The following is a 26,741-nucleotide window of genomic DNA, read 5'->3' on the forward strand; positions in this document are numbered from 1 at the left end:
GCTGTAGTCCACGAAAGCTTATGCTCTAATAAATTTGTTAGTCTCTAAGGTGCCACAAGTACTCCTGCTCTTTTTGAGAGAAAAGAGCCTTCCTATCTGGTACTCTCAGTGTTCCAAGACAGCATGGAGAAAGAAGAAGCCTGACTGGAATGCTGGTGGTCCAAGCTTGGAGATTGGCAGTGGGGACACTGGGGGGACCACAGGTGTTGGGGGAAGATTGGGACAAAGAGCTAGGCATGGGGGTTGGGCTGTGGAGCCGAGGGACATGGGGAGAGACTGTGATATAGAGCTAAGGGTAGAGGGACTTGGATTGGGATAATGAGGCAAGATGGACTAGGAGAGACTAGGTCTAGAACAAGGACCTGTGTGGGGTGGGAGACACATCTAGCAGAATGAAGTAAGCAGACATCCCTGAAACATCGTAATTATCTTACTGGACTAGGAAATTTTCTTCTTTCCATTGTCATGATTCAAGATGAGTTTCATATTAACTAGTCAGTCCTACTCTGTTTTGCTCAGAGCATGACAGTGTTGTATTGTTGTACAACATTCCTTCTTTTAGGAGATGATGTACAACAGTCTGTCTTGTTTCATGCTCATCCTGATTAAATTATTCTGTAAGTGACGGATTTGTGAGCATTCCTCAGCCTCTACCTAGTGCAGATACTGTCCCTTTTACCCCATATATCTATAATACTATATATACCTTTATATGTAAGATTGGAAGGATTAGATTTTTGTTGGTATATGTCAGTAAATGTTAATTTAATTGTACACATGCACAGATGAAAACATATTTCCATTAATAATAACTGAAATTTACAGATAGGCAAAGTAAGAAAAATGGTGCCTGAAAATGTCTTAGAGTTTGATTTAAGGATATTGATTTCTATATTTTGACATGTGACATTGACAATTTGTGTTTTAATTATTATAAAACTTTAATTTTTTTGAATCTCAACATATACTGCCACTAAATAATTATTGTCTGACCCCCCATAATTTCCTGCAACAATGAACATTTAAATAGATAAAAATTGGGGGGAAAGTGCATGACCCATAATTTTGCACACCATGAAAATTTAAAATGGACAAATATCTAAAATTGCTTAAAAATAAACATCAATATCATTTGTCAAAATTATATAAAAAAATTGAATTCTCCCAAGCCTATTTATATGTACATGGGCATTTTTAACCAGAGGCATCCACAAGCATTTTACAGTTTGCATATATAGAAGTTGCTAATCTAACAGAAATGCAGTCATCCGAGGATGTTGTAACCATATGGTATAACTCCACCATCACTGCACAACACTTTAGGACAGAAATTGAAAAAAATTAAGGTGAAATTTAAGATTACTCCCAACTGGAAATTACACTGGAAGTAACAAAAGTAACCTTGTGCTAAATTACACACATATTTCATGACCACGGATAGTCAAGGCCTTGATTTGTGTGTTTCATTTGAAAGATGTCCTTTCCAGAAGCACAGTATACATTAACAGCTCTCTAAGGCATTAGCTTAGTACTCAGAATGAAAAGAAATATTTGATGAGTCACTGATGCCACTGAAATTCAGTAGTCATTATGCCCAGTTATTGTATTCTTATTATTTTGTACCTGGTACAATTACAAAATATACTGGGCCAGATTCTCAGATGGCATAAATTAGCATAACATTCCCATTAAGTCATTGGAGCTACGCTGATTTACATCAGCTTTGGATCTGAACCATAGAATCCAGCAAAATAATACACTACAGTGGGTATAGTTAAAAAGAAGTTTATACATCTTTTTATTAGTAGGTAAAAGAGTACTGGTTTGAGTATTGACACCTGTATTTATAATGGAGAGTACCATTAGCACAAATTGCTCATACACTACTAGAAAAATGATAAAAGAAAAGTTATTAACTGTTATCTGTACCTGCCCCCTCTTGTATAGCTGAATAATATCTTTTACTGCATTTTGCAGAAGAGATTTATTTATGTTTTGTGATATGCAGATTTTATCTTTTTTCAAAGTTAGCCTGTGGCAAGCCTTTTATTTTACTACATTGCACCTCTCATGTACCACTAGTTTCTATGCGACTGTGTTTCTCACATACATTATAGTGTTCTGAATCAATTAAGTAAAGAATATTATATCTGTAATAAAGGAAAAACTGTTTCTCAATTAGTGTAATCCATTCATTGATTTCTGGCCACAAATCCCCCGTGAAGGTCACAAATCCACATGATGCATTCAGGGCCAGCTCCAGGCACCAGCCCAGCAAGCAGGTGCTTGGGGCGGCCAATGGAGAGGGGCAGCACGTCCAGCTCTTCAGTGGCAATTTGGCGGCGTGTCCCTCACTCCCTCTCGGAGGGAAGGACCAGCCGCCGAATTGGCCCTAGATGCACTGGAGGATGGATTTGCATTTGTATTTCTGAATTAGCATAAAGATGTGTGTAACCAGATAACTCCCTTGTGATTGTCTGAGGAAGCTCAAGAGCACATATTATTTCTTCTAAAGTGAATTATAACTTAGGCTTCCTAAATTGACTTCTGAGCCATCTTCAGACAGTAGCACAGAAATTACTAGTTTTGTGAAAAATGTTCATTTTTGCCCAACCATGTCCCCTTTGAACATTAAGCTTCATAAGATAGAAGGGATACAGTTTGAAGACCCATACTAAAAGATCAAAATTTAATAAACACAAAGGCTGCATCCTATCATAGTACATAACTTGTTCCAAAATGTTCATTCCTGGAGAGTGAAATGTTGAGGTCCTATTTCTGAAAAAATTTGCTTTGAATTTTAGTTCTGCCATGGTGCCCAGATACCATGGTGATAGGCACATTATATGTGTGTGTGTATTTTAAGTGTGTGTGTAGGAGGGGTATTCCATTTACCTACTCTGCAAAATTGTATGTATACACTTGTAATGTGCTTATCCCTATGGCATCTGGACACCTCTTAGAAAAATAAAATTGAAAGCTAAATCTAACAGATGATTTACTGTTACACAGCGTATTACACAGTAGATAAATGAGAGGAGAATTGTAGTTGTCCTCTCCTGGCAAATGATGTATATGTGCAGAAATACAATGGGTGAAATCCTGGCCCTATTGAAACTTCCATTGACTTTACTAGGGCCAGGATTCCACCCAAAATATTCTGAAAGCTAAGTAGGGCATTCCTACCTCCCATTATCAATAAAGTGCCATTTACCCTAAAATTTGTGCACTGCATTACATCAGTTTTCATTATAAATTGCAGAAATACATGTGAATGTATACATCAAGCCCAGAACTTCATATAAGCATATTGATATAGATAGATATAGATTATCTCTCAGCTGTATTGACTTTCATCCTCCTCACTTCAGTGCTTTTTTGGAGTAGTTGAATGGTAGGGGAAGCCAAATGATCTTGAAGTCCAGAATGGCGTGTTTTATGCAGTAAGGACCAAGTGAAACTATCATGGGCATCAGTGGAAAAATTCTATTGATTTCAAGGGGAGTTGGAACAGGCCCTAAATTCCCAGTATTTTCTTTGACTTGATGTTTTTAAGAGTATGTTCAATAAGCCCTGCTTATGCTGTGCTACCAATGCAAACAGAAGGCAATAAGTTATTTTGGATGTGCCTTGATTTATTCACCTGAGAGTTGACTTTTGGCATAGTGGTGTAAGGCTGGAGAATGTACCAGTAGGACATCTTTTCCTGAACATCTGGAGGGGGAGTGGAGCACATGGAGCACTTGCAGCAGAACTTGCAACACTGGAATCAGCAGTCGACAGCGCAAATGCACTGGGTAAAAAAAGTTCCATTTTCCTTTTTTGTGCTATAGAATTTCTCAGTAATGTTTAACTGTAGTCAAACCTGGTTATACACAGCTGTGCTACATGTATACAATTCTTCTTTTTCTATAAATACTGAATAATGGGAAATAGGAGATTTGTAGGGTTTGAGAAGTTCAACCTTCCTCCCAAAAAACTGGTCACATGAGTTTGTCTTGCTAAGAAACAGCAAGAATTTATTCATGTAAACTTGTCATGAGACCTAAAAAAAAAATTCATAGTAAATAAATTATTATATTATTTTTTCCTCTGTTTCTACAAGGACATAGCTTACAATTTTATTTTAGTTATTTGATTTTCAAACTAATTTTCTGACTAATTCTGGCAAAATATTCTTCCTCTGGAGATTGTGCACAGTCAGTTAATTGTGAGAACTCAATATCTGAGATCTGAGCTGTGTTTTTTACTTTTGATTGCGTACACAAACCACTTTGTATGTTTATGCTCATCCAATCAGGGAAGATATCTTTTACCATGAGGTTTCTGTTGCAAAACTTTAGAAACTGGAAGTTCACACTCCCTATATATTTTCCAGTAGTCATGTAAATTTCATTATTTTCATTAACAGTCCTGACAGTAAACTCATTTACAAGAATGTTTGTTAATAGCAAATATACCAGGAACAAACATAGTTGAAATGAATTCATTTTAAAATCAAACAAATATTAATGAAAAACATTTTTGATTGTTTGCACAGCTCTGCTTATTGTCACTGTAACAGGGTGAGGGGAAGCTTGGTCTTCATTGTTGCTATCACCAGCTTCCGCTGTGCAAAAGTGTAGTGAGAGCAGCAAAGTTGGACCTAGTGTAAAGTTTTCTGGAAGTACTGTATCAAAGAATACAAGTATATTTTAAAGGTGACCTACAAACAAAAAAATAAGTGAGTTCATGCCTTTTACATTTTTTTCACCTGAAAAAAATATCCAGAATATCAGGTCTTGTCCTCCATTTGTTTGCTGGAGGAGTCCTTGAAGGAGATGAGAACTGAAATGGGAATGGTCTTACCCTCAATTGGACAGATGCTTAAACCTTTCCTCTCAACAGTTTTTACAAGCATTTAAGTTAAATAGGTATGAACAAAAATAAACAAAAAAAGTTGCCACATCGAAAGCAAGGAGTGTTTAACCGCTGACTTCATTGAAGCCAGGATTTCATCCCAGAACTCTAAACATATGGCTAAAAAAATACTGTCCCCTCTCAATTGCTCAATACCATTTTTTCCTTCGTAGGAAAGGAATATAAGAGAAATAATGGGGAGAGAAGTAGCGATAACAGGAATGGGTAAAGTAAGAGGGAAGAAGGGAAAAGATGGAGAAAAAGAGAGGAAAAACATACCAGAGATAGAGATAAACAGACAGAGGAGTTTGTAAAATGGAAGATGGGGAAAACATGGAAATTGGTGTACTGAACAAGGTATTCTGACAGAAAAGCTTTTTTTGCTGTGTGCAAAATTCTTCCCTAGCTCCCTCCCATGTGAATGTCACTTCTAGCTGTATTATAAGATGCCTATAAACTATTCCCAGCACTTAGGGATGTCTTAATTTCATTTTCACTAGTTTTCCAGGCAAGATTTTCCAATAATTGCATACTCTCCAGTTTCTGCAGTCTGCTATTGCTCTTCCATAATTAGCACCCATAGGAACAACTGAAAGGCTAGAAGAAAGTGGAGGGGTAGGGTGGGGAATTGGACTTGAAAACTGTAACAGTGCATGAGGAAATTGCAGAAAGCTGTGAATTTAAAGTACATGCAAGTGTTGTGCCCATTCATTGATGATTTAGACTTAATCAGGAGCTGAAAAAAAACACCTGAATTATATTGAAAAAAGCAGCTGGAGGGCTATAATAACCTGTGTTGAATACCTGTGCTGAACTTCCCTCTTCATTTATTCCGAGGTGTAAATGAAAATTTGGAATTTGTGAATCTTTCTCAAGAGACTTGATGAAAAACAGAAGCCAAAGTTTTTTAAAGTTTGACTTTGTAGTTGTTGATTTTTAAAATGTGTTTTTAAGGTAAAAATGTATTTCATCAAAAGATGTCTGCTTGTTAAAGCAACTTTTTATATAGACTGAATGAAGTGGACTGGCGTTTTAAGAGTTTGGCAGAATGTCACCAACAAATAAAAGATGTCTGTTTCATCTTCTCTAGGCCAGGTCCTGAAGGAGATTGTCATGGACCCAGAATACAATACAAAATATGTGAGAATCCTTCTTGTCCTGCTGGAATGCCTACATTCAGGGACTGGCAATGTCAGGCCTTCGCTGTCAGACCTTCATATCAGAAGCATGTATTACAGTGGCAGGCTGTTATAGATGAAGGTAAAAGTAAACTATAACCCATTTAACTTGTGATGTACTTCTGAGTATTAGATCCAATATTATAATGTCCATTTAGAAAGCAGTGTAAAAAAAGAAAATTATAATTCATCAGGCCCAAGCTTTAAAATAAGATCCATATTGCATGCATTGCTACAATGAAACAATGTTCTTTATTACCTTGAAATGTGCTCTCACCAAGGAAAGAGTGATACCAAATGTTTATGATATCTGTAAGCTAAAGTTAGCACAAAATATTGACGGTCTAGAAAAGATAATATTCTACCCAAGTCCATGCTAGGAATGTGGATGATAGCTGCTATTATACTGAATTGCCTTTAAATTTAGTCATATTGTATTTTCCTCAAAGAAAGTAACTTGAGGAATTGAGTTACAAAAGCCATTTTTAAAATAATCAACTGTTGATAAAGATAAAGATATGACTTACTGATGCAATAAGTAATGCGTATTAAAACTCATTCTGAGGTGTGAGATCATTTAGAAATGCTTTATTGCAATTTATAATGCAACATTAAAAGAAAATGTCAGAATGATTCATATTAACAGCAATCATCCATGTCAGAAAGAATTATGTACCTACATCTTAAAATAACCTTTTTGAGTTGCTAAGTGCCGAAGTTCTTAGGTCACGCACAAATTCATTCTGATGAACTGTTTGCTCAAAGGCGACTGTCAAAGCTTTCCAAGAGCAAAGCATCTCATTCAGTGAGCTTTTTGGTGGTCCTTTACAGTTAAGTAAGGTTAAACTCAAAATTTACCTGCATGGGCCTTTAAACCTCACAACAAAAATAATCAGTTTGTCACACTGCTTATCTGAAGATGCAGTCTAATGGTTAGGCCCAGGTCCAAGGCTTTGGGTTAGGACTGAGATGCTCCTCACCTGTTCCAGCTTCGCCCTGAATTCCTCCTTAGAAGAAGTAGGCAATCCTTCTTATGTATCCTGGTGGTTTCTGATTGGCTACAGCCTCCTTCCAGCAACATCTCCATCAGAGGCTGAGAAATCCTGGTACACGCATTCCCAGTGACAATAATGACATTGGGCTTTTCAAAGTCAAAGTTGAGGGCTATAAACTAATTTTCATTATGTTTATACATTGATTTACATTCAAGGGAAGAATTTTACTGCCTGGTATATTTTTTTAAATCCCTGTTGTAGAAACAAATATTTCCTTATGCTATTTCAAAAACGTAAGATGGAGACTGGTTTATGTTTTGTGTCAAGGGTTCCCTTTACAGCTGGGGTCACAAATCCTGTCACTATTCAGCTGCAGTTGTGCCAATTGGGGAGCAGGGGAAGTGAATGCCCTCCCCAAGGTTTTTGCAATTGCCCAAAGTTCTATAGGCTGCAGAGCTTGGGTACAGCCTGACAACTTTTAACCAGTGGTCCTGTACTAAATCAGTACAGCTGCTGCTGGAGCAATCTGGAGCATCACTCAAGCTGTCTGGTTGCAATGCCACTGAAATTTGACCCAGCAGCCCCTCTGTGCAGACAAAGGAGCAGCTTGGGCAAATCTCAGTGAGTGGCATTGGAGACCTGCACACGAGATCTCAATGCCACTCAAATTTAGCCTGGATGCCCTTCCATCCAAACAGTGAGGCAGATGGGTCAAATGGTGTTGTAGCTTGGCACATGAGGAGTCTCTCCTTTACAGCAGAGTACAGTGGAATCTCCAGAGAACATGAGTCCTGACAACACCGAGTGAGTAAGTGAGAGGGAAGACTCTCTGGCTGAGGGAGAGCCGGAGCCCTGGGGAGAATGAGCATGGACCAGAATGAGGTCCCTACCAGGAAGAGGGACCAAAATTCCATCCTCCCCACAAAGAAATATCTAAATTGGTGCCACTGTTCAACAAGGTGCTCAGAAATACCAATTTTAATTAAACACTGCACCTTCAAATGTTTCCTTACATTACCAGTGTGTGAGCAATAGATTCTTTTTGAAAGAATTGTACATATTTTCAATGGAAATCAAATTAACATTTGTATATGACCCACTAGTTGGCAGAAGTATAGAATAGGTGTGACTGGTTCCCTCCAGAATACATTAAAGAAAGCGTAAATGAGATCACATTTTTAGATAAAAACAGTTTAATTGAATACATGTTATGTGTGTGTTCACAAATACATACACAAATATGCTTTAACACAAGACATGCAAGATCTTTGACAGCTTCCCAATTGGGGAATATGCAGTTTGTGAACTATGACTTCTTCTAATCAGACTCTCTATAATATGGAAGGATCTTTTTCCATATATTCAGTGCTACACCTTTGTCCGATGTCCAAGTTTTTTCTTTCTTGAAGGTGGGCATGGTACCCCACCTATACTGTATAATACGATATTTATATTGTATATATGCGTATATATATATATATATGGTGGCCTGGTGCCTTGCCTCAGGCCCCAAGATCAGTGAAGCTCCTTCATTTAAGAAGAACAGAAATAAGAGAAAAATAAATGAGAAATTGTAAAAATAATAAAAATGGGGATAAAGGCAATTTGTAATTTGGAACCATGGGTTCTTGTTTTAATTTAAATTTCAAGTTACAATTCTTCAGTGAGAAAATGAAGAGGGGGTGCAAGTATCAAAAAGACAAGTGGCACTGCACAGAAAAAGAAATAAATACAGAAATATGCATAAAAAAGTGGTATCCCATAGTTCATTTACTCTGTGTCACTCACAGGGGTCCCATTTCATTTAAACTAAGGGTCATGTTTGTAATGTATTGATTTACTCAACACTTATATTTGACATACAGATAAAATGCGGTGCCTGTAGTGGGCATTATATGTTAATCAAAAGCTTGAAGGAGGTACTTTTAGTTGAAATATCCAATATAGCTTTTGCATCATAAGCATTATTGAGTTATTAAGTGTAATTTAAAGATTGAAAGAACACATGGAGAATGAAGTCACACTACATAGAACATGGATTTAAGCAGCAGGCTTAAACTTTACTGAACTAAATTAACACTAGTTGAACAGTACCCAAAACCTTGCCAAGCAAAACTGTGGTCTAGTGTAGATATTCATGGCTTTACAACAAGAGGTCAAACACCCTTGGCCTAGCCCACTAAGTCACTGAATCAATGTAGTCAGCTGTTGAGATCCCTTTGTCACTCTCTCCTCTCATGCAAGTAAATGAGGGTAGAGATGAGGGATACATACTAGATGAAGATCCTTTCTAGATCTCAAGAGACCTCTTCATCCTTGACAAAACCCAAACTTGCTGGACACCTCATAGACCCTGAACTCAGGTTTAGGAGCTAGCCAACTGATAGCTACCATAACCCTGCACTGGGCCCTACTGAAAGCTGCAACATTTCAGAAAGTCCTACTCACCCAAGCAGGCCTCCTGAGTTCTGTGAAGAAGTGGAAAACCCTTCCGAGCAGTGGTTAATTCTGTCCTGAGGGAAAGGACCTTTCTGCACCTCAGCTGCTCCTGTGGGTTTGATCAGGCTATTTCTATGGTATACCAGGAGATTCAGTTCTGCCACACTCATGTTCATTAACTCATAGAGATGCATGGCAGGTGATAGCATGACTGTCTTTGCTGGCTCCCAAGCCCAACAAGGGGCCTTGTATACTGGGAGGAGGTGGGCAGGCCAGCAACCAATCCTGGGTAGCCATCTCCCCTAATCACTGGAACATCCTTCCTTACATACATCCTCCGCACATTTAAATTTAGAGTTGCCATCTCCCCTAAACTAGCCATTTGGGCACTCAGGGATTGACTCAAATGCCCTGCTCTATCGCCAACTCAACCTCACTCTCTCCCTTCCCCTCCAAGCTGAACGTAGCCACATAGATTGAGGGAGGGGAGGGACTTTCCCCTCGCCCACCCAGCAAAAGGGAGTCTGCCAGTCCAGTCAAACCACCCAACCACGGAGACTGGAAGACAGTTTAAACTTTAAATATCAGTATTGTACGCATTTCAGTAAGTGGAAAGTTATTTGATAATCTAAATGTAATTCAAGGAGTTGGCTCTGGATCGGTAAAGTCCTATATGGCTTGCATCATGACAGCTCAAGAGACCACTGTCTTTATCTATTCCATCACAGCAGTTGAAGTTCACTGGGGTCACATATGCTGGCAACTCTAAATTTAAATGTGTGGATGATGTATGTAAGGAAGGATGTTCCAGTAATTAGGGCATTTTCCATCTCTGTCACAACTTTCCTGTGTGATCTTGGCAAGGCACTTAGTCTCGCTCGGCCTCAGTTCACCATCTGTAAAATGGGGATAATAGTCCTATCTCACAGAGTGTAATGAGAATAAATACATTAAAGATTGTGAGGCACTCAGATACTACAGTAATGAGCACCATGTAGTACCTAGTAATAGTACCTTACTATTTTTAATATTGTTCAACATACAGCCATTCTGTGATTGTGTGTTTATCAATAAAAAGTAATAAGTGATTGCATAGTCCTTTCTAAATTTTACATATGAATCTAAATTCTACCAATGTAATAATTACTGCAGACAAAATCCTGGTTCCATTGCGCAGCTCCCCCCTTGGTAGTTCTGTGCTGGGAAGGGGAAGGATGGATTCTTCCCTCAGTTTGCTTAGTGGAAACAGAGATTCTATCTGCCATGAAGCCTCAGGGCTGCAGTAGTCTGAAGCTCCTGCTTCCCATTGCATGGAAGGTAACTAGCCTATGATCCAAGTAGTCCTGAATTCAACCTCCCCATTCCTTCTTCACTGTCAATCTGATGCAGAGCTGTGCTTCATGATACACAACTGGTATGGACTTCTTCAATTTGGAAAATTAACAAATAATAAAGGGCCTCATTCTGTCACCTTTCTGCTGAACAGTTCCTCATTTATGGAGTAGTCTTCACTGGACAAGGTGCTACAGAAGTAAGATTCATGAACTGAGAAGGAAGTTAGGCAACTTGAATATTTGAATGTTATAGCTATCTTTCCCAAATTAGTATTGAACAAATAAGGAGTCGGCAACCTTTCAGACATGGTGTGCCGAGTCTTCATTTATTCACTCTAATTTAAGGTTTCGGGTGCCAGTAATACATTTTAACGTTTTTAGAAGGTCTTTTTCTATAAGTCTATAATATATAACTAAACTATTGTTGTATGTAAAGTAAATAAGATTTTTAAAATTAAATTAAAATGAGGAGCTCCCCGGACCGGTGGCCAGGACCCGGGCAGTGAGAGTGCCACTGAAAATCAGCTTGCGTGCCGCCTTCGGCACGCGTGCCATAGGTTGCCTACCCCTGGTATAAATTATAGGTGGGTTTTGAAGTGGATAATTCAGAATACCATTCTGAAGGGAGAATAAATTGTATTTAAAATTAGAAAAGGGCAGATAGGACTTTTAATATTAAGACAGTTTTTGAGGTTTTGTGTGGTACCAGTTGTGCAGAATTACATTGGACTGCAAAATAGGGATGATGGAAATGAGGGAGGGAGAGCTAAACCAACCTCTTTATTTTGTTGCAGCCAAGTATGTCTTGTATGCTTCCCATCAACCTTAACCACATTTTGTTGTGTTCTTTCATTTTATCTGTTTTTGTTTTACTTTTCTAAAGAAAGTATACGAAGGTACTACTTAAAGCAAATAATTATGTCTTGGTAAGACATTAATTTCAAAAGTGCTGATACATGTTCTTCAGGAGAGAGTCAGTATTCTATGACTTGGCTAAAAATTTTTTAAAAGGGTGAAAAGTTTAGCTCAAGTACACTTTCTAATTTGACAGAGATGTGAACCCTTGATATTTGATAAAGCCATTCATGAAGCCAAAGGCCTCTGAGATTCTATCTAGAAGTCAGTATGGTACAGTGACGGACAGTACATGTGACTAAGTGAAATTAATTTTAAAGCCAGAATTGTAATTATATTTATAAAAAAATCTGCAAACAGTTTGGGAGTAAAATCAAAAGGCTAATTGTAAACAAAGATATTATGAACATGTGGTTCAATTTTTTGTTCCATTTTACCAATGACAGGGCTGTTAAATCTTTTATCTTTGATTCCTTTGGCAATGATGTTGCAAACTGTTATGTTTGTGAAAAGCAGCCTTTTGGTAAGATCATTTTTTAGGCTTTTTAGAATTAAAAAAAATCAATTTACATAATTATTCATGCAGTATTTTCATAAAGTAGATGTAAAAGCAGTAAGGAACCCCCCTGGCTTATTCTAACAGTAGGAAAGCATTTTCAGTTCTTTGTAAATGTGTATGTGATTCTTTTGGAAATGTACTTTCTTAAAAATAAATGCTTTTTTTTTTTTACCTGCATAGTTAGAAAATCCGGAATGTGTTAAGCTCTTTTTTTAACTGGTATTTATGATCTGTCAGAAGTATAGCGAAATAAAAGTGTAGATTCTTCTTCAAGTGATGGTCCCTATACACGTTCCAAATGCGGGTACTCATGCGCACCATGCGCTGAAGGCAGAAGTTTTCAGCAGCAGTGTCCATTAACCCATAAGGGCATATTACGTTGCCATGTGCTCCAGGCAAGGTTTTAAGAGGTCATGCGGGGCAACGCACCCTCAGTTCCCTCTTACCGCATGGTCAGAGTCGGAATCCTCTCTTCGCACTCATAGTTGCTACAAGAACGATAGTCCATGTGTACATAGTTCCAGAGTAGCCGTGTTAGTGTGTATACGCAAAAAGAACAGGAGTACTTGTGGCACCTTAGAGACTAACAAATTTATTTGAGCATAAGCTTTTGTGGGCTACAGCCCACTTCATCGGATGCATGTAGTGGAAACTACAGTAGGAAGATTTATATATATATATATATATACACACACAGAGAACATGAAACAATGGGTGTTACTATACACACTATAAGGAGAGTGATCAGTTAAGGTGAGCTTTTATGAGCAGGAGAGAAAAAAAACTGTTTGTAGTGGTAATGAAAATAGCCCATTTCCAGCAATTGATAAGGAGATATGAGGAACTGTGCGGGGGGAGGAGGGAAGTAAGCATGGGGAAATAGTTTTACTTTGTGTAATGGCCCATCCACTCCCAGTCTTTGTTCAAGCCTAATTTAATGGTGTCCAATTTGCAAATTAATTCCAATTCAGCAGTCTCTCGTTGGAGTCTGTTTTTGAAGTTTTTTTGTTGTAATATTGCGACTTTTAGGTCTGTAATCGAGTGGCCTGCACTGCAACCCGTGCACAACAGTATGCCGTTGTCTGTGCCTCCTTGACCACATGTAGGCCTGCACCCATGTGACACCACATGCTTGCCTCCACATGCGCTGTCTACAGCTGTGGCTCCTCTCAGTCTGCAGGCCCCACGTCACCCACCTGGACTCCTCCTTGACTGTCCCAAGTTGGGTCTGCGCCTCCCTCACCTAGTGGACCAATCCTGCCAAGGTGCTCAGAGGCACCCCGTTCACCACTCCCATCCTTACAGCCACGCTTACCACAGATACCTCCCTGGCAAGGTGGGGCACACACTTAGATGGCCATGCCACGCAGGGGACATGGACTCTCAGAAAAGCACACATGCACATCAACATTCTGGAGCTGCGCATGGTCCACCTGGCTTGTCACATGTTCCTGCCCCTGATCCACAATCAACATGTCTAGATCCTCTCGGACAACACTGTGGTGACGACGCAGGAAAGGAAACAGAACGCCAGGTCTGTTGGTAGCCAGAGAGCTTTACAAGCCTCCTGCAAATAGCCTCCCAGGAAAACTTTCCTGGGGTTTTTATTTCTCTCCTTACTTTGTTTACAACTCTTCTTAGTGGTTACATTCTTGCGCATAGAAAAGCCAGGCAGTATACATGCACATAAGATAACAAACCCATCTCTTGAGCGCGTGAATGCCAGCTGCGAGGAAACAATCAAATCAGCCAAATAAGTTTCCCAAACATAGGCGCTAGAACAAGGTCACTCCCGCCTCATTGCCAAGGGAACAGTTTGCCGTTCTTCAAGGCTTGTGGTTAGGGAGCAACACATTCCTACACAACACCACTGCAGTGGCATACATAAACAAACAAGGTGGCACCAGGTCCTGGCCACTCTGAGTGGAGGTCATCCACTCTGGAACTGGTGTTTCTGCCACAACATCATGCCCCAGAACTCCCTGGCAGATGCACTCAGCCACACCTGGTACCTCAACCATGAGTGGGAACTCCATGACCCCACTCTCTACTCCATCTGTTGTGCCTCATTGGAAACTCAAGCAAACCACAAATTCCCCTCTACTGCTCCAGGGGGACCAGAGGTCAAGACTCCGAAGGTGACAGCCTCTGGTATTCCTTTCCCCCTGTTCTCCTCTACCTCCAGGTACCTGCGCAAGATCCTCTGAGACCAAGCGATGGTCATCCTGGTAGCCCTGTGCTGGCCCTGACAGTTCTGGTTTCCTGATCTACTAAGACTGTCCACCTGCTCATCAGTCAGCCTCCTCACCCACGACAACAGCAGAGTTCAACACCCCAGCACAGGCCCACTTGAGTTGACAGTCTGGTTTTTGGATGGGGCTCACATGTAGACAATGCCTGTTTGTCACCTGTCCGCTGTGTATTTATGAACATCAGTTAGGATTCCATCTGGGCAAGCTACGCCATGAAGTGGAAATGCTTCACCTCCTGGGTGCAATGCCACCATCTTCCCCTCTAGGCCATCTCCATGCCCAATGACCTAGGCTATCTCCTGCAGCTTAAGAACTTGGGCCTCGCACTTAGCTCCATCTGTGTCCACCTCACGGCACTTAGTGTCTTCCTCCATCCACTAGATGGACAGTCGGTGTTTACCCACCCTATCACTACCTGGTTTCTGAAGGGCCTGATGAACTGCTTCCCACTGGTCCTTAGCCTTACCCCACCCTTAATCTAGTTCTGTCTGCCCTCACCAAGCCTCCCTTTAAACCACTGGCCATATGCTCCCTCACACACGTATCCATGAAGGTCCTCTTGTGGCAATCACTTCCACCTAGCGTGTCAGCGAATTGGCGGCCATGATGACTGACCCCCTGTATACAATTTTCCATAAAGACAAAGTCTCCCTGTGCTTTCACCCAAAGTTCCTCCCAAAACTTGTTTCTGATTTCCATCTCAAGCAGTCCATCCATCTCCCAGTCTTCCATCCTATGCCACACACCACTCCCATGGACAGGACACTGCACTCCCTGGACATCCATAGGGCACTGACCTTCTACTTGGACAGGACTTGTGCATTTTGCACCTCTAATTCTAATCAATGGAGATGTCCTATGTCCTAGAACTGGAAGGGACCTTGAAAGGTCGAGTCCAGCCCCCTGCCTTCACTAGCAGGACCAAGTACTGATTTTGCCCCAGATCCCTAAATGGCCCCCTCAAGGATTGAGCTCACAACCCTGGGTTTAGCAGGCCAATGCTCAAACCACTGAGCTATCCTGCCCGCGCCTCTTCATGGCCATTGCGAAATGGTCGGAAGGGCAAGCCTTTTCCTCGCAGCGCATATCCAAATGGATCCCTAAGTGCATTACCGAATGCTCTGCGTGCTTTCACACCACCCAGCAGGATCATGGCCCATTCCACAAGGGCACACACAACCACTGCCGCCTCCCTGGCAGAGGTCCCCTGACATAAGATCTGTCATGCGGTGACCTGGTGCTCCATCCACAGTTGCATAGCGCACCACACCATCAACCAGTGGGCAGACGCAACCATGGGACATGCTGTTCTGCAGTCGACCTTACCTATCATGTCCTCACACCCACCTCCAAGCTGATCATTGCTTCATACTCACCCGAGTTTGGAATACATTTAGGGACCATCGCTCGAAGAAGAAGAGTTACTTGTAACTGGAGGTTCTTCGAGATGTGTGGTCCCTATTTGTATTCCAATACCCACCCACCATCCCCTCTGCTGTGGACTTTCTATTCAGAGTTAAGAGGGAGATTAAGGGCGCATCGCCCCACACGATCTCTTATAACCTCTCCTGGAGCACGTTGCAAAGAAAGGTGCCCATGTGGACAACAGACACTGCTGATGAAAACTTTCTGATCCAGCACATGGCGTGCATGCGCACCCACGTTTGGAATACAAATAGGGACCACACATCTTGAAGAACCTCCAGACACCAGTAAGTAATCTCCTCTTACAATCAAAATATTAGACAGTTGAAATGTGCATATTCTTCTAATTCTAGCAGTGAACAGATAGTTATAATACAGTTGTTTTCTAACAGGAAAAAGTGTAGTTATAATACAGTTGTTTTCTAACAGGAAAAAGAGCTGTAGAAGAAAGATTCAGTATCTTTTTTTCATTTGCCTTAAATAAAATGGAATAAGTTTTTGTTATAATTAATGTTGATTAGTATAATTAAGAAAGCTGGGTGCCACCACCAAAAACATTGGTTTGGAAGAATTTTACTTTTATTAAATCAGTTTTACTAACTTGGCATTTTTTTCACCAATTTCTATTAAAGAAAAGCCTTGTGCATTATATTGTTCCCCTGTTGGAAAGGATCAGCCTATTCTTCTAACAGAAAAGGTGATGGATGGGACTTCTTGTGGTCAGCATGGATTAGATATCTGCGCAAATGGTAGATGCCAGGTATAAACCAATTCTTTAGACTCAACTTTTAACATACTGTACATACATGTTAATTCTGGTAGAATATTGCATAAGAAATGTCCAGAGCTGGGTCACTGCCTCTTATATCTATATAAAAATGTAACCATTTAAATTCATTTCACTTTTTACAATACACCTCTACCCTGATATAACGCAACCTGATATAACACAAATTCAGATATAACGCGGTAAAGCAGTGCTCCGGGGGGGCGGGGCTGCACACTCCAGTGGATCAAAGCAAGTTTGATATAACACGGTTTCACCTCTAACACGGTAAGATTTTTTGGCTCCCCAGGACAATGTTATATCGAGGTAGAGGTGTACATTATGTGGAGCAGCATCCGAAGGACTGGCTGGGGTTGGGGAAAGGCAGCACAGAAAACGTATACATTCAGATGAGCAGATCTTAACAACACTTAGCGGGGTGAGGCAGTGGATGATTGATTTCATTTTCTTGAAGAGGGGCTTATCTTTCAGAAGCATGGAAAACACTGATGTAGAGTGTGCATGTATATTTATTTCAGCAATATAGACTTATAGGTTAAGGTAAACGACAACCCAGGGGCCTGAATCATGTATAATAGAAGCTTAATACTAATTCTGTGCATGTTACTAAAAGTTTATGCCATAAATTGCCTTAAAGTTTCACTTGGTACAGGCAAATTCGTATCTCTCTAACTGCTCTTTCTTTGTCTCGTTTGGTGATCCTTCATCCACCTCGCTCCTTTTTAGTCCCACAAGTTTCTTTTTGGCTACTTCCTAATTCATTATTGAAAATAATTCAATAGTGTGTAGCCCTACACCACTCAGTTGTTGTCTTTACTGCACTGAATGAGATCTTTGCACAGGCATCCTCTAAACCCTGCCACATCAAGGTATGCCTAGGTTAGGATAAAAAGAGATTTTTTAAAAGTATTAGCTAAAAGTTTTAACCAACACATTATAAAACCCTGTTGTAAATGGGGCAAGTTGTATTTTAATGCATAGGTTTCATCTTAACCAGCTAACATGTTAATTCAAACACTTTAACTTTACACTTTAAAAATGCCTGTGTTACCCTAGTCTAGACATGTGGTAATAGGCATACAACTCCCATCTGAAAATCCTGATCTGTTACTTTCCTCTCTTTAATTTAAAAGAACTCAAATGGAGAAATGCAATAACAGTCATCATGTACTTGAACATGAACCGATTTTCAGTTCACAGTAATTTCTCTTTTTATGGAGTTATTTTATTTTCTAGTTACTCTGCCCTTGCCTTGATGATTTATGAGAAGGAGTGGTGGTTTCATTGGTTTCATTGGATGAGTGCACCTATACTAATACAGTTCATTCTGATTACTCTGGGATCTCTAGCCTTTTGTATAAGAACCACATATGGTATTCAGTGTAATCTGTTTTTTGTTATCAAATTAGCAATGATGTTTATGAATAGAAATAAGCATAGCAAAGTAATTTGTGTACTGCTAGAATAAATGTTTCTTGTTTTAAGGTAGTATTAGTGTTGATAGCCTTTCAATAAAACATCAGTAAGGGTTATATTTCCAAGTACATAATACAAGTTCCAGACACGTTCACATTTCTTTTAATATAGTAACTAGCACAGTAAATTATTTGGTGTCCGATTGTGCCTGACCCTTATGTGGGTGAATATACAGAGGAGCCCAAAGAATCTTCCCTGCTTTGCACAGCCAGCGTAAGCACCAGATAAAGCTACTGACTCTGTGATCAGGTGAACAGAGGGATTGTGCTGTCCCGACCACGCCCAGGAGTGCACAGTGCCACAAAGGTGAAGGGGCAGAGCAAGGAAGGGGCTGGGATATGGCTCCATCCTATATACACCAGCCAACAGAACTGGCCAGCCACATGAGTGGAGTGAGGGCTTGTTAATAAGCTGCATGTACCCTCCAAAAGGGGGAGGCAAGTTGTCATCTGGAATGCCTTGTGGTGCTCTCCTTGTAGTGGAACAGCTCTGCACCAGTCTAAACACACAATCCGACCCTTAATTACAATGATACATTTATTTTTCTCCACAGAAATTTGGCTGTGATGGAATATTAGGATCTCTGGCACGAGAAGATCATTGTGGTGTCTGCAATGGTAATGGAAAATCATGCAAAGTTATTAAAGGCGATTTTAACCATACCAGAGGAGCAGGTATATCTGCTTATTTTTTACTTAATAAACCATGCAGTGTTTTGATGCAATTGTGTATCAAGAACTATGCTTCATTTTTGCTTAACAATTAAGTGCCTGAGAACTATGTTCAGAGAGCTGCAGAAGACTTCTGTGAAGCTATTGATTGTTGTTTGATTATGATATGCAGTAGTTGAAATGTGAGTGGAGAATTCACATGAAAATTTTCTAATGAAAAAATTGTAAAATGATGCTCTGTCTGGTATGTATTTATTAAATTACAATAGAGAAGGAATTATCTAATTTGCATTGGCTGCAGTTGTATAAAATAGTGTTTCCCCCAGGAAGAAGGTCGCTATTTTATAGAAGAGGCTGTTTTTGACAGATAGAAAAAAGTATTTAATAAACCCCACTTCAGATTTTTGACATACAGTACCCACATATGTTTACTGTTCTTGAAAATAAATGTTATGTAGCTTACTATACATCACCTACATCAAGGTCTTTAAGCAAAAGAGGAAACAAAGAATATGAAGGACAAATGTCCAAAGAAAAAATTCTTATACAGTGTAATAACATGAGTATAAAATTGTGAACAACAACAATGAATGGCATTTCTGAAATGTTTTAGCAGCTAAGGCCGGATCTGACTCTCATGTGTTAGTCTTTCCATTGAGCTGAATCGGATGACTTAAGCACATAAGTGTTTGCAGAATTGGGGCCTAAAGCCATAATGTTGTTCACCTTTTGCTGCATCTAGAAGCGAACACATTTGGAACAATCCTTTATCTGAAATTGCATTTGATAGATCATTATTTCAGCTGTGAAATGTTTGTGTGGAGTTATGATTTCCGCTTCTTTCTAAAGAAATTAGCAAAATTTCAAGATAGCAAGTCAATTATTTTGCACAAGATAGTATAATGAGAAGCAGACTTTATTTGTTTGAAAAATTGAGAGATTTCAGTGCAATCTAGACTAAACTAAGCAGTGCTTTAGAAAAGAAAATTGGACACAGCCTTCAGATACTTGAATTTAGCCCTTTCTGAGGCTGGAGGTAATGTAGGACAGGGAAAACTGAAACACAAACAAGTCTGAAGGCTAGAACATATAAAGAAAGAGTTGCTAAGTTCAGTTACAGATCAAAGTTTGAATCTACAAAGCTATAAAAGAGGTAGCTGACCACATCAGTCAAAAATCTGTCAACTTGTATTTATAAACAGAGAAACATCCAAACATATTGTAGGATTTTAGGTTAGGACTATCATGGAGCAGTACTAATCAACTTTTAAGCATGACTATGAGGAGATATTTTCTGACTTTGGAAACTGAAATTTTAATTAATTTTTAACAATTTTTTTAAAATATACTACATTAAATGGGATAATGTCATGTCAACTATAGGATATCAATACTCAGTAATTGAATTTCATATTACAACTACATTTACAAAATGAAAAGTCGTATGTTATCTATTCTGTGAGGTCTGCCTAGGGCTTTTTAAAGTCTTGGTTCATAAATAAAATTTCTGATTGGATATAGCTTTGCACCAATAACTAGTTTCCTGCACTGCCTTTTAACCATTTTTTTTTTAATTTAAAGCAGCTGACTATGCAACATTTTAATAAATCCTACTTTATGAACTGAAAACATAACTTAAAAGTTCAAATTATTAATACGCACAATTGAAAGCTCAAATCTATGTCAGAATAAGGGTTGAGTATGGTAAAGGAACAAAAGAGATTTAGAAATCACATTCAATGTATTTTATTTGTTAATTTTTTAAAACCAGAACATCAAAATTATACTCGCCACATAATGTTGGAATTCCATCATGGGCTTCAGGTGCCCATAATGATAGAGCACTCCATTTATCTTGAGCCAACTTCATCCATGTGGTTTCTGCCCCCAGAACTTCTTGAAGGAATAGCACCTTTATTATGTTCATTTGGCTATAGATCATAGTATATATAGCACATCACATGGATAATTGTGTGTTTTCAATGTTTTAGAGTTTTTAATGGGGCTGTCAGGAAACCTAGCAGCCTCATCTCCTTATCTCATGAAGTGGAGAGAAAATAAGCCTTGTGAAATTTATCTTTGAAGTCTTTTTTTTCCCTATATAGGAGTGTTAATTAAAGACAGAGGGATATATTTTCCTCCTTGTTTATGGGCCTGATTCCATGAAGTGTTGAACATCCTTAAGTCCCAGGCGGTCTATGACTACTCACAGACCTAAAGTGTAAGGCTCATGCTAAAGTATACTTTGCTGTATCAGGGACCATGAAGTCAATGAGAGTTGTAAGTGCTCAGCAGCTTTAATGTGGCTCTATATGGGCATCTCCCATTAGCAGTCAATCACAATGGCCATGGAACATACCCTTTACATGAACTTATTTTTGGACATTTATACATTCTTTGTGAAAGCTGTTTGACAGGACATCCTTGAAAATATTATACAATATTAGATTAAAAAGAGAATAGCAGGTTTAAAAAAAAAAAACCACCATAACGCAAAATCTACTGTTCCATAGTTTTGTATTTAACTCACGACATTTGATCTCATGCTTAGGTTACATTGAAGCTTTGGTGATACCTGCAGGAGCAAGAAGAATCAAAGTTGTGGAAGAAAAACCAGCTCACAGCTACTTAGGTATATTTTGTTTAATTTTTTGTTTGTACCCACAGCAAAAAAATCATCATACTCCTGGCATGTCTGACTAAGAAGTGAACCACAGAGAATATGAAAAGAAAGTGGAAAGTGGAAAGGCCCTTTAAAGGAACTGAGCCTCAGGGGAATGACAATTGTGTGCTTGCTTTTTAATAGATTCCTGAAAAATTACAGTTGTTGCTGTTCTGTTCCATGTTTTCAGTTTAAACTGAGAAACAGAACCGGTAAGAATTAATAGTGCAATGAAATGAAAAGTCCCTAGTTTGATCTTTGTATAAGCATAATTAACCTATAAAAAAAAAAAGGTTTATCTGATCAATCTCACTGTTTTCATGGAAAATAAAGCCAAATTAAGATCATAAATCTTAATAGCAGCAGTCCCAGAGTTCAAAGGTTTGCTTTCAAGTTATCATGAGAGCTGCTCCTGCTCTGTTAAAATATCTTAAAAGGTTCAGTATTTTGGATTTCTCTATGTGTAAATACACTGATTGTTCTTTTTTTGGGGGGGGGGGGGAAGGGTTTGGAAGTGATGTCAGCTCGTACAACAAAATCTCAAATTGATAACCTCAGTTTTAGTGGTAAGTTTTCTAGGGTATTTTTGTTTAAGAGTAGTATTTATTTTTAAATAATGCAAGTTGAAAACCAAACATACCTTAGATATTTAGTAATATATTATTCTGTGCAGGAATGGACATGTCTTTTACAACTTGAGTGTATTTACTTACCCAGTTCCTATGATATATGAACCACTCAGCTTCATCATCATCTAGTCCATTTCATCTTGTCGCGCACTCTGATAATGAGGGGCAGGGTACAGTCCCAATCCTATTGTATTGGGACACTCAGGAGGTGTGTGGGTTACAGACAGAAGCATTCCATCAACATAGCGCTGCCTTCATCGGGGTAAAATAGGTTTTACTGAGCAATATAGCTGAGTTGACCTAACTTTTCACTGTAGACCAGCCCTTAGACTCGTAAGTGCCTAAATCACTTTGAAAAATGAGACTTAGGCTCCTAAATCAGTTCAACATTGCAATATTGAGCGCTGCATCACCTAAATAGCTTTAAAAATCTGGGCCATACTCACCTGGGGCACTCAGGTGACATACAGAATAGTTGGAACTTGAGTGAGGAATCTATGCTTCTGTTTGACTTAGAGGAATCAAACTCATTTGTGAGTAGCAATGCAGCTCTTCTTCTAATCAATACTTTGGTTAGGCTCAACAAGAAATATACATGCTTTTTTCGTGTCACTACATAACATCACACAGTATAAGGGGCATCCTCCGACATGATATAAATCTTTGGAAATGTGCTCCTTATTGTGCGTGGTTGGTCACTAATTCTTAGTCACTTGTCATTTTACTTTTACTTTTAAGAACTTAACAAAGGAATTCAACCTCATTGAGGTCCAGCTATTGTTATATTTGTAGGGCATTTGTTCAGCCATTTTTGGATTATTGAGGAGCAGGAAAAGGACTTGAATAATATTGTTCAAGTGAAAATCATATGTTCTTACTGCGGGAAGGAATTTCCTTTAAACTTTTCTTAAGTTGCTTGGTTGCAACAGTTCTGAGAGCAGTTTAAGCGTCTGAACAGAATGAAAAGAATTCCAAAGTTTGAGATCAAGAATGAAAATTTCAGCTCAAAAAGATCATTTTGTAGAAGACTGAAAATGACAGTTGTAATGCACATTGATACACCCTTAGCATTCCCTATCACAAATCCTATAAACAACGATTTAACTATTCTCTTGTTTCTTTTTTTAATTTTATGAGTTTCTTTATGCTATTTTTACAATGTTGAATGCTTTATTCTCTTAATTTCTCGCCCTAACAACAAACTGTGTCAACTTTACATATTCAGGGCCAATTTTTCAGAAAATAACCTCTATAAATGCTGTAGAGAGGCATGCAATATGGCTGCACAAATATACACTTCCAAAGCAGAAGCCAAGTTAAGACTATTGGAACATTTGGCCCTTATTGTACTAGTGTAAATTCAATATGGGGGTAATCAGAACTGTGCTTCCATCTTCACAAGTAGTGGGGAGCAGAATCACTGATCTGGGTCCTGCAATTGTATTGGCTAAATTGTGCCTTATAGCCACAGTCCACGTGAGTAAAGAGAGAGACTGGCTGTTCTACAGCAGCAACTCTCAGGAGGAATTCTAACTGATTGTGCCAGAATTGTTCCGGAGCCCTACAGAGAACATAAGATTCATTGGTAGCAACTCTACCATCCTAGGAGAGGAGAGGTTGCAACATGTGATCCTCTATGCAATTGGGCAGCTCTGCCATGGCCCAATCCTCGCTCCTCACCCCTTTGGGGAGCTAGAACCCTAGATGGAGATGAGACAGTGTATGCACTCCCAGCCACACTGACTAGGTCCTGCACAGACTCAAAAGATTTACAGAATCTCGCTTACCTGTGAAAGATCCACATATTAGCTAGTCAGCCCTAGATACATTACATGGTCAAAATGGCAATAATGATCCTTCTTCAGTACATCATTCTTAAGATCATGTGGGTGGGTAGAAATTGTACTCAATGACAAAAAGAGAGAAACAGATATTTAATTAACATTTCCATGCATCTGAAATCCAATTAATTTTAGAATTAAAACACAGTATTCAAGAAGGAATTTGAGATTTCTGTCTAAGGAGTAGATTAACATTTGTATTATTTCTCATCATGTTAAAACTGTTGCCAGGAAACTTGATTAATTTTCTCTTGCTTTACAATCTGTATCATAAGAATAAGTTATGAGAAATTCAGTGTTTCGTGTATTAGCTGAATTGTTGTACAGTAATGCTGTGCTTTGTCCTTTCCTCAATTTTAAATTTAACAGGTTGGCATTACAATGATTTTTTGTTTAAAAAACTTCATTAATGTGGGGTAAAAAGGGTAGTTTACAGTATGTTTTTCATAAAGAATATATTAGGCTTTCATGGCAGAATTCTCATTCTTGTGACAGTATTATATAATGACATAACCCATTTCCATAATGATTTAATAAGAATGGATAATGGAATATAACTAAAGAATTGTTTTATAGTCCAACAACTATAATCATCTCCTTACCTTCGGATATTCTGCTAAACATATGTTAGAAGGAAAAAATACAGTTATTTTTATATGTAGCACAGAAGTGGATTACTTGTGACTTCTCAGATACACAGTCAATCTCTTTCAAAGATGTAAGCCTTTTGGAGTCCTGAGAATTTAATGCTACACAAATTTGTAATCACCAGTTCCATTTTGAGGCATCTAATGGATAATTGTGCTGCATGTGGTTTCCATTATGGAATATGCTTCCTGAGGAAAAAAATCTGTCATATGGTCCTTTTATGTAGCCTGTCAAAGCACACACAGTTTTAAATATCATCTCTGACAATGCTTTTAAATATCTTGGGCCAGATTCTCAACTTGTCTAAATTGTCATAGCTCAGTTGAAGTCAGTTTACACCAGCTGAGGATCTGGTCTTTATCAACAAGAATTTGTACAACTTTGTGTATTAAGACCAAGCATATTTCCCCTCCCACTTCCCCGTGTTTAAAAATTCATATAATATAGTTAATATGTAGCACTTTTGGAGCTAATTTTATACCAGTATAAAGTAATCATATGTTCTTTAGAATTTGCTAATGGTTTATATTCTTGCTAGTTGTTAGTACTTTATTTCATGATTTTTTTTTATTTATAATGATAGAAACTAAAGCTGCTAAATTAAAAAAAAAGTGTGGGTTTACATTTTTTTTCATGAAGAGAAGATTGTGGTTTTATTTTGTTTTAATCTGGTAACAAAGAAGACTCTGTGGGATTTACTGTCTGTAATAGTCCTTTTCAGTTCATTCAAATATTAGAGAAGAAAAAGTCAGTCAGATCTCCCAGTCCAGTGTTTTGTGTATATGTAATAGGTAGAACTGGTAGCAATTGATCAACACATTTCAGAAAACACCCAGAATTAAGCATATGAAAGTCTATCATGCTCAACTGATATTTGTTTAAACTTGGTGAAAATATTTATTGAATTCTCACCTTGCCAAAGCAGTAAATTGCAAAATGAATATAAGTTAGTTATTTCTTCTCATTCATGAAAGCTAAATCCGAGACTTCTGTTCAGAAAAGACCCATGCTATATCTTGCTTATGTGTTATTTTCATTTTTAAAGGAGGAGGTCTAGACACAAGATCAAAGCACAAAAATGTGAGCACAATTATGCACCTATATTTGCATTCTCAGTTTCAAAGACTATCCATGCAAAATGGGTAATTAAAAAGAAATTGCTAGTTAGACATATAATTAGCCATTTGCTGATGCATTTATCCAGATAGCATACACAAACGTAACTACGGTATACACACAAACATTATGTATACATTTTTGCACATACATACTTTAATATGGGCCTCTGGGCTCTTTTTTTTTTTTATAATCTGGTCCTTGAGCTACATAGAAGAATTGTGCAACAACCCTCTCTTTGATAAATGGCATTAAGTTACTATTCTTGAGAAATAGTCTTGGGTACTTAGAGGATTCATCAGCTTTATTGTCAGAGTAGGTACAAAATGGAAGTGACAGAATATGTGAACATTTATCCACAGTGCTAAAGATTTAAACATGTATATGTGAAAACAGTTACACATATTAAAACACTTAAATCACATTGCTATTCAGTGAAGCAGTTAAGTACATATTTAACTTTAAGCACATGCTTAAGTCCTACTGACTTCAATGAGATTTAAGCATATGCTTTGTTGAATAGTGATGGTCTCATTATTTGCAGAAACAGAGAGAAAATACATGCAGATTGCTTTACGTAAGTTAGCTAAAGTTGTATCATCCATAAAAATCCCAACACCCTGTCTCCTCGGTTTCATTTTGTAGTAACCTTGATGACCCTGGCACATGGCATTTCCTGAGGATTAATGAACTGTTAAGGTTAACTGCCTGAAGTTCTGCTGAGGTGCCATCATCTCCTTCCTGCCCATCAGTAATCCTCAGGAAATGCCCAGTGCTTTTATAGTTATTACTTTAAAAAAAGAAAAGAAAAAACAACCCCCATAGGCTTGTTCTTTACCCACATAAGCGTATGTAATATTCACACAAATTCAGGATATGCATTTGGAATCGCATCAGTTATACCAAAAAAGCCATTAATAAACATTGAATCACAAATATCTAAATACTTTATTTGTATTTTAAAAGGGGAAAATA

The 26,741-nt window shown here is 38.5% G+C and overlaps 1 protein-coding gene across 1 annotated transcript in view; it reads left to right on the plus strand.

The window, feature by feature from the left end:
• ADAMTS19 (ADAM metallopeptidase with thrombospondin type 1 motif 19) overlaps positions 1–26,741 on the plus strand; it is a 266,472-nt gene that overhangs the window by 182,749 nt on the left and 56,982 nt on the right. Inside the window, exons 12-16 of the mRNA XM_034773246.1 lie at positions 3,667–3,797; positions 5,990–6,159; positions 16,569–16,696; positions 18,753–18,873; positions 21,422–21,502. Coding sequence (XP_034629137.1) covers positions 3,667–3,797; positions 5,990–6,159; positions 16,569–16,696; positions 18,753–18,873; positions 21,422–21,502 — 631 coding nt within the window. The remainder of the gene's footprint in view (positions 1–3,666; positions 3,798–5,989; positions 6,160–16,568; positions 16,697–18,752; positions 18,874–21,421; positions 21,503–26,741) is intronic.

This window comes from Trachemys scripta, chromosome 6, assembly GCF_013100865.1.
Source record: "Trachemys scripta elegans isolate TJP31775 chromosome 6, CAS_Tse_1.0, whole genome shotgun sequence".
NCBI classification, from domain to species: domain Eukaryota; kingdom Metazoa; phylum Chordata; order Testudines; family Emydidae; genus Trachemys; species Trachemys scripta.